This window comes from Sinocyclocheilus rhinocerous, unplaced genomic scaffold, assembly GCF_001515625.1.
Source record: "Sinocyclocheilus rhinocerous isolate Xijiao unplaced genomic scaffold, SAMN03320098_v1.1 scaffold1211, whole genome shotgun sequence".
Lineage (NCBI taxonomy): Eukaryota > Metazoa > Chordata > Actinopteri > Cypriniformes > Cyprinidae > Sinocyclocheilus > Sinocyclocheilus rhinocerous.
In genome coordinates, this window is record NW_015670979.1 from 139,613 (window position 1) to 152,480 (window position 12,868).

At 38.5% G+C, this 12,868-nt stretch overlaps 1 protein-coding gene across 3 annotated transcripts in view; it reads right to left on the minus strand.

Annotated features, from left to right (window-relative positions):
* LOC107734438 (homeobox protein cut-like 1) overlaps window positions 1–12,868 on the minus strand; it is a 121,446-nt gene that overhangs the window by 31,034 nt on the left and 77,544 nt on the right. For all 3 annotated transcript variants that reach the window (XM_016546389.1, XM_016546390.1, XM_016546388.1), the window contains exons 9-11: window positions 4,403–4,451; window positions 2,961–3,053; window positions 1,401–1,589 (exon numbers count right to left, since the gene is read on the minus strand). In XM_016546389.1, the coding sequence (XP_016401875.1) occupies window positions 1,401–1,589; window positions 2,961–3,053; window positions 4,403–4,451 (331 nt within the window). The remainder of the gene's footprint in view (window positions 1–1,400; window positions 1,590–2,960; window positions 3,054–4,402; window positions 4,452–12,868) is intronic.

A 12,868-nucleotide genomic window follows, 5' to 3' on the forward strand; every position in this document is an offset into this window, starting at 1 on the left:
TCTGTGTGTGTTTATACATATATATATATATATATATATGTATGTGTGTGTGTGTGTGTGATATAAACACAAACATATATACATAGATACATGCACACACACACACACAGCTGAAATGCATTGCAAGCCCGTTTGGATGACAGTACTGTATAACAATTTTCCCGATAATTTTCTGTTCTCATATATTTCACACTGTGAGTTAGAGGTCTGCATTCCCGCGGCTCTCCCGTAGGTTGGCAGGTTGTCGATGAGTGACAGAGCAGAATAAGGATGGAGCAAAGTGTGGAGCTGTCCTTGAAGGACGTTCAACTCGGTTTTGTTTATATTTTGCTTAGCCTATAATTTTAAATGAAAAATGTCGTATATATTTATTTTTCTCTGCGACACTTTTCCTACTGTGTTAACAAAAAAATGTCAAACGAATTTAGTATTTTGACAAGACGAATAAAAATTGCTAATAGGCTATTTTGGTTGGGTCGGGAAGAAAATTATTCTAAGCGGACAGCGGGTGAATATATAGCGGGAGCGGGTGGGTGCGGAATAGAACCTTGCGGGAGCAAGACCTCTACTGTGAGTAAATATTGTGAAATTAATTGTACAAATTCAACAATTTTGTGTACTTTTATAGTTATATTTGCTATCATTAAATTGTGTTTTATACTTTGGCTTTATATCAGCCATTCTGTTTTCTAGGTAACATCCAATAAAAAACCCATTTCGCTCAACCACTATTCTGTAAGCATGTGTCTATATGCATGAGAACGTATATGCGCTCATCAATCTCCCGGCACTGCACATGCTCAGATTCTGCAGTAGAAGCTGAGTCCGCTACAGGCAAGCCAGATCAGAGCAGTCTCTCCAATTGAGGCTCAGCGATGGCTTCGTCTCAGCTCAGTCTCCTGCCATCCAACCAGCTGTCATTCAAACTCTAAACATTCACTACATGGGTCACGTGGCTCGTGTGAGCCGCTGCAACATTTACAGGCCTGTCCTGCAGCCGCAGAGCAGAGATCTGACTGCTGCCACGAGCAGGACCACTCGCTTCATCCAACATGAAATGTCGAGTTGAAACAGCCCGTGTCATGAGTCCAGTGTTAATACGACTTTAGACAGGCCGCTGCTCTATAATGACCCACCAGGCTCTTTCACTTGTACTTGCTACGGCTGTTTAGCTAACTAAAGAGCGGCACTTCTTCATTAATGCTTATATATAAATGAAGAAGTCTGTATGGCACAGCGAGTTTACCACAGTAATGGAGTACAATGCATTGCAGGACTAACTAATAATCACATACCACTAAATGTCGAAACACATGATCAGAGTTCAAATTATGCTCTACTTAATATATTACCTATGTCTTTCATTAATACACTTGATATTAGTCAGTGGTCTGGCTGACCTTTAATAGGGCCTCTTTGGAGCTCAGCTGCTGCTCGAGCTGGCTGATCTGATTGGTGGAGGTCTCGCTGAGCTGGGCCAGACTGGCCTGAAGTCTCTGAACGTCCTCAGCCAAACGCTCTACCTCCCTCCCCTTCGCACCCAGCTCTGCCTCCAGACTGCTGCAAGATAGCGCCTCCAGAGACTTATCCTGTACACACAAATACACACATTTTAGAACACTGTACAGACAATGTAAATGGTAACACTTCCTGTTAGCCAAGGCAAACTTCTGTGTTCTTGAGCAGTGCGGTGTGAATTACTATTTTGTATAAAATGTATATTTAAATAAACCTGCCCTGTGTATATACTGTGCAAAGCATAATGGGGGTATTTTAAAAGCAGTATACTCATAAACTCTTATAATGTACATTGTAATAGTTTCATAAATAATTATAAATACCGTTTCAATACAGTATTACATTATTTATAATTAACTGTTCATATATTTAATGCTGTTAAAATATTAATGTTATTTTTCATAATTGATTGATCCATTAATTATTTATTCATTATAAATAAATAAATATTAAAATGTAATTACTTCTAATTTATTTAAAAATAATCAAATATTTAAATGAATAAATATTTAATTATAAAATAATAAATTATCCTGCAAATATAAAATGGCTACAGTTTTTACTATCTTAATATTACAATATTATTAATAATAATATTAAAATGTTGCTTGTCATATTATATTACAATTCTACAGGTATTTCCAACAACATTGTGAATGCATCCCTCCTATATCCTCCGTCTTTCTGTCCCTTTACAGTACAGGCATGTAGACAGGGCCTAAAACTAACTTTTTGCCACACCTGCCAATGGCCGGTGACATGATCAAATTTACCGGCCAAAAATGTTTTTTTACTGGCCATGAAACTCTTTTTGCAAAAACAGGCAGTTATTACTAATTTACAAAGTAACTCGCCAAAACCACGCATTTTGACATAACTGTGTGTGCTTTCGTGCGTTGAAGCGCTACTGGTGAGCTGTCTGAAGCGGCTCAGCGTATCTGTACAGCCGAACGCGCAGCCTTTCAAACAATACTTCACTGCACCGTTTAGGCGGCGTAACCCCAGGTATGTGTCGCCGCATTCTCGGGTTATGAAGAATAAAGAAGGCAAAAGTTAATCTTCCGAAATGAAGCAGCAAAATCTTCTCAGGTAAAAGTTATTAGAACCGTGTCTAGGGACAAGCTGGCCATCACACTCCTCTGACTTTATCAGCCCGTTTGTATCCTATTATTTGATTCGCTCTTGTCGCTTATGACAGAACAGCTAATCACGATCATCTTGTCTTCGGAAAAGATTATTTTATTCGCTTATGTCAGAAACAGTGAATCTCTTTAAAAACTGGCTGTTGTTTTCACTTCATTGCATTGTTATAATTCGTAAAAGTTGTACCTGCCAACTGGCGACTGACACTGTTACATGGACTCGCCAACGCTGATTTTTACTCACATTTGGCGCTTGGCGAGTGTTAATTTTAGGCCCTGCATGTAGAGTTTCACTCTTACCATTTCCGGTGCATTTTGGATCTGATTGGATGGTTGAGCTGAAGTGAGCTGCTCCCTCAAGCTCACGGCCTCCCTCTCTGCTGCCTCGGCCCTCTGTGGGCCACAAACAGAACAAATAGGTTAAAAATGGCCTAAGTCAAGGATACATACAGTAACCATTATATCGACCGACATTTGTAAATTATAAAGACTGGTAGCTAAAAGATCACAGGCCTGTTTTTTTTTATGGCAGGGCTGAAAAATGTTAACTGAACTCACATGAGTCCTACTTGGCTGAGTGCTCTAGTATTCAAGCTAAAGTGTGTCAAGGTATGTATGGTTGGTTGATTCACAGAATATGCAAATCCTGCAGAGTTCTTTTTTTAATCAAGATTGTGGTGTTAATTCATTTGTTGCCCTAGAATGGATGCCTGACCTAAAGACAAATGGCTAGATTCACGATGAGACTTCAAAAGTTAAATGTATTGTAAAAGCTGCTTAAAGCGTTCAACCTTTAGCTGCACCGAATCCAACGCCACCATCTTTATGCATTTATGGTAATGACGAGCTTAATTATGCTAATTTATTCTAAACGTCTACGTAAAAAGTCTTACCAAATGTTCTTTTTTCTGTTGATTGGAATAATAATGCTAATGAAAACAATGATTATAAACTTTTTACTCGGGTGTTTGTTTATTGCTTGCCCTACATTTTCAAAAAACATAAAACTAAGTTTAAGCAAACTGATTTTACAGTATTTACAAACAGATACATTCAGAAAAAATTGAAGTTTTGAGTATGTTAGCAAGAAATAAGTCAAGAAGAGATAAATTCTAAAGAGATAAATAAATTCTAAAGAGATAAATAAATAAATAAATAAATTCTAAAGAGATAAATAAATACACAAATTCTAAAGAGAAAATAAATAAATAAATAAATTCTAATGAGAAAATAAATAAATAAATTCTAAAGAGAAAATAAATAAATAAATAAAAGTCCATGGAACTTTTTTGTATATATATATATATAAATAAAAGATATTCCTACAGATCAGCTTTCCCAAACATGTAAGGTCAGAAAAATAAAAAAAAATTAAAATTAATCTCCCGAAATGCACAAAACACATAAAAAGGCAAGAGAATCTTTTTATTGCATCACATAAAAGATCTGATATCCATTTAGATTTAGCCGTTGGGGCTCAGAGCTCGAAAAGTGCAAGGGAATGATGGATTTCTTCCAAAAGGAAAGCAGATGGAGGGAATTAGGATATCTGGAACTTGGATATATGTGACTCCAATAAAGTTGAGTGCTAATAAAAGAAATTTGCAATCTAGCACTGAAGTTTCTGTATAGTCCATTAAAACAGAGATATTAATAAAAGACCTAAACAAGCTGTTATTGTGTCTTAGATTTGCATACAATAGAAATATGAGTCACTTTTCCATGAGAAATATGGCTTTTACCTGATTGGCTCTTTCCAAATCTGTCATCACCGCTTCAATCTCATTGGCCCTGAAAAATAAAGGCGCACATTACTTACGCAGACAGGAGGGAAATGGTAGCGCAGGTTTGTTGCAGTAAAACACAATGATGCAACATAATGCAATGCAATAAAATGGGTCACGTAAGAACAGACCAGGTGGAACAGAAGACCTCCCATCAACATAAAACGGGTAATCAGCATCTTGCCTCACTTCTGGGCCGCTTGCATGTGTGCATATGCAATTACGAGCAGCTAGATGCGTTCATGAGAGCATTCATCATGAAAGCATCTGGGTATGCATGTGTTGTTGTGTAGAGATCAGCCATTTCAGTTGGACTTCTATAACCCCGTCATGCATGTGAACACTTGCACACTCACCCATATGCACACTGGCGCACACACACATACACACTACCCCACGCACACGCAGGGCCATTAACCCCTCTCGATTTCACAGTAATCCGATGGACTGTGAGCTGTGTAGCCCAGCAGTGGGTTCACAGCTCAGCCACATGGACAAGCCCAGGTTAAAACAGAAGGATTACACTAATATAGGCCTCAGACTCCTTTTAATGCACACTAATCTGAAATAATATTCTCAATTCTGCTAGCACGCAGCTCAGCCTAGCAAATGGCATGGCTTAGGTGTGTAAACACAACTGCTTTCAATAAAGGTTAACAGTACTGTATGTCCCCATTAAACATGCAATTCAAATAAGTGTAGTTTGGTCACTCAAATACAGCTTTCAAACATTCTGTCAGGAAAAACAACAAAAGATGGCCCATTTCCAACACTCACGCCAACTTTTTAGGTTAAATGAACTTTTATTATAATGAGAATGAAGACAAAGGGCTAAAAGTGATTGGGAAACAAGTTTCGGAAAACATTGTGATCCAAATCCATAATCAAGGCTGAGGAATTAGGGAAAAGGGATAGTTCACTCAAAAATTAAAATTCTGTCCTCATTCACTCACCCTCAAGCTGTTCCAAACATGCATGAACTTCTTTCTTCTGTGGAACAAAAAAGAGGGTATTTTGAAGAATGTGGGTTAAATAACATTTTATGGTCCCCACTGACTTCCATAGTATTTTCATCCATTCTATGGAAGTCATCAACTGTTTGGTTAGCAACATTCTTCAAAATATTTCAAATTATGTTCCACAGAAGAAATAAACTCATCCAGGTTTAGAACAGCTTGAGGTAAGTAAATGGTGACAGAAGTTTTGTTTTTGAGTGGACTATCCCTTTAAAATATGGCTGGTTATCATGGTCCAATCATTGCCGCTAGCCATAATTACATAAAAAGTATCTTTCTCAATTGACAACCATTAATTTTATTTTATTATTTTCTTTCATTAGATGTTTTGCCACTACATTCTTAGCATTAATGGCTCATGATAACTATTAATTTTATTTTATTATTTTCTTTCATTAGATGTTTTGCCACTACATTCTTAGCATTAATGGCTCATGATAACTATTAATTTTATTTTATTATTTTCTTTCATTAGATGTTTTGCCACTACATACTAAGCATTAATGGCTCATGTATACTAACTGCTAGGCTTCACCTTTTTGTTTTGATTTTGTATCTTAACCAAACTCTCACACACTAGCTAGCATGGTGTGTGCTAACCACTAGGCTACATCTTCAACAAATTTCTTTGTTTGAATTTGTACTACTATTTTAAACAAACTCAAAGTGTTCACACATACTTCATGTAGCTTGTGTGCTAACCACTAGACTATAGCTTCAACAAAGGTTTTGCACTACTATCTTAAACTCAGAGCATTTTTGTTTGATTTTGAACCGCAATCTTAACCAAACTCAAAGCGTTCACACATACAATAATGTGCAGCATGTGTGCTAACTGCTAGGCTACTACTTCGTACTGTAGCCATTTTTGTTTATGTTCCACAATCTTTACCAAACTCAAATCACTCACACATGATAATGTGTTGTAGCATGTATGCTAGCCGCTAGGCTACAGATTCAACACATCTTTTTTGCTTGATTTTGTAACACAATCTTGACCTAACTCAAAATATTCACACATGATAATCTGTTGTAGCATGTGTACTAAGGCTACTACTCTCTATAGTAGTCATTTTTGCTCCACTATCTTTACCAAACTCAGTGTGTTCACAATTGAAGCAGCAAAGCTGATGCTTGTAGCCAAATCTGAAACAGGCAAAAATTCAACCAACTCATAATATTTAAGCGAGTGAAACTTGTTAGCCCACATACTGAGCCCTTAATCTGATAAAAGCACTTGCATTATTTGTCACCCACTGTATTCTCCTCTCGAACGGTTCTCCCATTGACATTTCTGACCATGTGACTGCAAACTGAGAGGAGTCAAGCACAGCTGAAATTAATTCAACAGCCAAGCTTAATAATTAGAGGTGATTTGGTTTACTGATTCAGATGAGCTTAACTCAGCTTTGTGCGCACTTTTAAGCGCGTGACTCTGGCATCTCATGGATGATGCTGCATTGGTTTCGTTGTGGCTATAAAAAAAAGTGAAGAGCGCTGTGAAAATACGGTTTCAAATTATTATTGAAACATAATTATTCACTCCAATTACATGATGGCTCTCTAACGTCAATGTAAAACCCCATTTACAACCCATTTTACTTCTGTAACGTGACATTTCAAATTGAAACAGGATATTCAACAAGAAAAAAACGTAGGCCGGGACTTGATGTTATCCACTGGGAATTAAGTGAATTGTGAAAAATGGGCATTACACACCAGAATGGAGCTAAAAACAATGTCTAAAGAGCTCTTAAAATAGCCTGCATTTGTTTAAATTTGGAATTATGTGCACACGTTGATTGTTCACAAAAAGAACTGGCACAACTTTAAAATGAACGTTCAATAATGTAGATATTTATTATTTAATATATATTTAGCTAGTTTCTTTCCCTCTGAGATTTACCAAACCCAAACAGTTAAATATAAATCATTAAATAACGTAAGATCAGCACAGATTTGGGAATTATGGAATATAATACTCCTTTAAACCTAAAGACTGCAGATCAGAGGTTTGTTTTATGCATTAACAGTGTCATGATCTCGTCATGGCACAGAATACAAAAAATACAATCCCTCTTAAATACAGTGTAAAGAGGCACTCATTCTTTCTCTATCACACACACACACACACACGATTGTGAACCTGCATAACCTAATCTCCTCTCATTTCTGCTCTCGTCAGCTCATGTTCACTCCCTCCTTTATGGGCCCCACTGTAAAAACACATTAAATGACGACCTTAAAGGGGCAATATTCGACACTTTCATAGTGTTTTATTTCTTTCCTTGAATCCACGTACGTTAGTCACGGTTTCTTGCTCCAAAAACAATCAGAATTTAGCGTTACGCCCTCTCTTTGACCCTTATATTTAAACAGCCTGTTTTTGCTACTGTATCTTCAAGAACTCTACATGCAATTGAGCTCAGCTGTGATTGGCTGACTTCTGTGTACTGGTGTAGTTCACAAATCTGCAATTTTTGTAACATTTTTATAGATGTTTCAAGTGGACTGAAGTGGGAGCTTTGCATGTTAGAGTACATCAATGTTCTACATTGAAACTTTATTTCAAAAGGCCAAAAAAAACCAAAACAAATTTTTTTTAAAAATCTTTTCCATGATATGTCCCCTTTAAAGATGAAAAGATAAGGACGAGAACTGTGTGAGACATGTGTAACTCCCATCAGAGCTCAACCTTCAAATCCGGCATGTTCTTCATCACCCCGAACCGGGGGCCAGAGGTTATCTGCAAGATAATTTATTCTGATTATTTCATCATTTACATACGAACACGCTACAATGTGGGAAAGTCCAAAGAAATAACAGTGTGAATGTAATCCAGGAACATATAAACACGACTTCTTTTGTTATTCTACGAGCTACCGCTGATGAATAGAGCGTATTAAACACTTACTACATTTGATTATTGTGCTTGGTCGTCTCTGGCCTGATAAATTATGAGAACCAGCTGCTTTGATTTTGACCTTTTCCATCCAGCACTGCTGTCAGAAAGGGGAGGTTAACTCGGCGCTCGGGCGAAGCTAGCGAGAGAGAGGTCCAGGTTACATGCATCCTCTGGCTGTAATTCAACTCTTTCAGGCAATTCTCTCTCTCCCATCTAGCTCAAACTCACTCTCGCTCGCTCTCTCCCCAGTGTCTTTGTTTCTGCTGCGGCTCAAATCCCCCTGGGCTGGTACGACATTTTCACAGATTTAGCCCATTAGATTTCCATTTTGCTCTCTTTCTCCAGTTGGCCCCTATCTTATGGAGCCAGTGTGGGCTTTATCCTGCTGGGTTTTTCTTTTCTTTTTTGTCCTCCCATCCTCTCTTAACCTTTTGAAGGCTGTGGTGGTAAGAAAACCCTCGGGGTTTGAATTTTTTTCTCCTCTTGTTGAGTGTCTGACCTCCAGGAAATAAAAAAGCTCATCCTCAAGTGTCATTCCTCACTAACTCTCAAAACAAAACATCATCGACCCAAATTTTTCTTGACAGCAATCACACAGGTGTATAATCATCTCCTATGGAAGTTTCAAGAGTTTCATTCCGGAGTAAATTAAATACTAAAGATGTTGATTTATCAGTAATTTCATTACCAATAATAGATTTTTACATTTTCTGAAGGAAATATGAGGCGTATGTGGTCGCTAGGGTGTTGCTAGGGCATTCCAAATGGTTACTTACTAGCCCAGAGTCAAAATATCCCAAATGTCAATAATATACCTTCTTCTATGGGATTTTCGCCCATTTAAACGCCCAAAAGATCGTACAAGTTGCATGATTAGAGATATCATAGCACGAATATTACAGGTCAAACTACATACCAATGTTTACTATTTAAGGTTTAGAAAAATGCTTAACCATAAGTTAAGTGTAAAAATGTTAACTATGCATATAATATGCTGATAAATATGAAAATATTAAGTTAAATAAAAAACGCTGAGGTGAATCTAAACATCAAATAGTCAAAATATGAAGTAAAATACAAAAAAATTAAGCACAAATAAAATATATGAAAACACTAAACCGTTAAATTAAATATGAAGAAAATATGAGGTGTTTTCTTGTGAAAAACTTGCAAGGTGTCAGAATATGGTTGTTAAAGGTGGTTACTTACTGGCCCCTGAAAAAGAATAAAAAATAAAAAAAACACCAAATCTCTATAATATTTTGATCCACAAATATTGGTCAGGGATTTCCGGTTATGGGATTTTTTTTTGCACCAGTTTTATCGACGGCCAGATGAAAATTGTAAACAGTATATCTTTCCACAACAAACCACACAATGTGAGGTACCATTTTTGTTTATACCACAAATAATACAGGTCGAATTTCACAACAAAGTTTAACACTTAAGGTTTGTGGTTTAGAATCCCATAACCATTATTATAAGCAATAGTGATAGAGATATTAGTTTAGCTATTAATGCTAGTTTAGTGCACTATAGTGTACCGAGCTCTATTTGAAAAAGCTATATACCCACATAATACATCTGCACAATACTGTGGAAATATCAGCGAACAATGTAAGAGCTTCTGGGACGGCGAAATGTCTTGCTTGACACAGATGAAATGTTTTCTTTGCACTCAGCCGGTGAGCGTAGATCTGTGCAGATAAATCAGGTGGGTAGGATGAGGTCCTTTGTGTTCCCCGCAGTAATTCAAAACCTGCCAGACTGATGGGAGTACAGACAAATGGATCAGACAGAGCAAAAATCCACCCTCCGAAATGTCACACAACCAACAGCGCAGCAGAGACCCTGTCAAGCAAAACACGCTGGATGCGGAGACGAAAAAAGGCTGAGAGGTGCGAACAGGCCTGACGTTGCTCTTCTGCCTGGATTTGAGGGGAATCAAACTGCGTTGTTTATCCGAGTCAGTGCATGTAACATCACAGGACGCACAGACAAAAGGATCTGAAAGTATGTTCACAGCAAACACGCAGTCGGCGCGAGCCCGTGGGGACTGTCATGTCACCGGGAGCTGAAGAAATTTGTGTGCACAGCTCTCGCATGCCAGAACCCTGACTGCACCAGCTCACTGGCCCAGTGCACTTCTCCACGGTTTACATCTCACACACACACACATATACACAGACCCCACAGAAACCACAAACAGAAATTCACTCTGTCTCTCTCCATTTCTCTCTCTTTTTAACACATGCACACATCCCCACCTAGACGCACGCTCGCAATCCAACATCTGCACACACGCACACAATTCCACAAGCCTCACACACAGCTGCTATTTCTGTAAGCTCCCCATCTACTGCCCATTTGTCTCGTAAAGGACACACTGCAAAACCCAACCTGCCACTTTCAGCGCAGGAGAAACAACTTTAATTGCATGTTGTTCCTTTCCAATTCAGTCAGGGAGAAACCAGAGAGAGTTTAACCACGTTGGGAACAAGCACAACAGGCCACACAGCATGACAAACTCAACCCTGAGCCCTGAGATTGCTAAAACTGCCCGAGGTAATAAACTCAATGTATTTTTCCACTTTGTTTGCAAAAAAAACAAACATAGGGTTTTGAAGTGAAGTGAAAGTGAAAAAAAAAAGATGACTACACTACATTTTAAAGGCAGTTATTTAAATATATGAAAACATTAAGTTAAATACAAATGAGTTGAGTTAAATATAAATGCAATAATCATGTTTAAAATACACCTCAGCATTTAAAAAGACAGTAACTGTTGTGTCTCAGCACTGGTGTGTGTTTGTGCAGGCATGCATGGGCCGATGCCCGTGTCTGAGCCAGCTGTAGTTACTGAAGCTGGCAGGACGTTAATGAGGAGGTCCTGAGGAGGGATGAGAGGAGAGTCTGGGCTGGAAAAGAAAAAGAACCGGATAAAAATTTCAGCACAACACAGAGCCCTAAGAGAGAGCGAGAGAACAAGATAGATGGCTGGGACGACAGACACCTCGCGGGCCTGTGAGAAAGGCGGACATTCCACCGTGAACACGTCTGGGAGGGGAGGGATAGTGGGGGAGGGCAGTGGGGGAGGGGAAAAGAGAGATGGAAAGGGAGAGAGAGGTCGCATACAAACAGCTAAGCGAATTGAAGCATTCCATTATTACGCTCGACTGAACCCTGCTCCTCTTTTCACCCTGAACCCAAGACACTCACACACACAAACCAAATACACACTCTCTCTGCAGCTGATACCATCCTTCCTTCAGACTGAACTAAAAAAGAGAAAGAGGAAGGGGAGGGTGATACGACAGGAAGGGATATGAGAGACAAAAATAGGAATGATGTTACTGGACTGACTAGTTACAGACAAACTGAATGTTAAAAGGGTAAAAACTGGATTAAAAAACAAGCAGTAACTCTCCTATCCATCAAAAAAACATGACAGGTTGAGATTTCAATGATTAATATTAGTTTTCTCCACCCACATGGCCTAGATTCTATTTGATTCCACATTGAGATTAACACAGTTTTCAATAAGTACGACCGCAAATATCTCCACGGTTCATATGGGTGATGATCGGTCAACATTATGGATTTTGTGTCCATACCTGCTGAACACCCAGAGCTAACCGCCCCGCATCAAAGGCTGAACAACTGCCCACCGAGGGACTTCCTTTCTCATTCGTTTATTACTGGAGCACTGCAGAGCATGACACATTCTTATGTTTATTTAACTACGCGATACACGCACACGAACGTCTCGGCACCCTTCCTGTTGAGATCCATCTACTGTCACTGTGGATGAACTAAGCTAACGGAGCATGTAAAACCCTGAGGCCAGGAAAGGGCTCTTAGATGGGGGCGGGATTCCTTTATCCCCTATCAAAGACACATGCACAGAATCACGTAACTTCATTAAGTCAGCAATTACAACAACGATGAAGTCTTGGATTATAGATGTTTCAGGCTTAGGCAAAATAGGATGTGTAAAGCACAAATCTATATATGTACAGCATGCAGACCACAAAACACTGCCAACTTTTTTTTACATATATACATGCATACAATACATAAAATAGCACTTAACTATTTAAATATTAGATTTTATGTTATATAGACCCTTTTAGTGCCGACGTCAAAATTACATCACAGCGCTAGCTGGAGGCAAAACAAAAGGGAAAACTAGAGGCGGCCAATACAAACCAGTAGAGATTCGGCTATATAAGGACTTTAAAAAATATCATCTTGTTGTGATGTTAGGTGCCAGAATCGATGGAGTACAGGCTCCAATTTGAAATGTTATTGTATACCTGCTGCCATTGCCAGACAAAATACCAACAACAGCTGTAGTTAAAGGCAATAAAACGAGCAGACTAGACAGAAACGATCATCAAAAATGCTCACGTTTGCAGCGCACACTTGATATCAGTTAAGGATAAATAAGCTGTTGTGAGTCTAAAGATCGGGGGAAGTCGTGGCCTAATGGTTAGAGAGTCG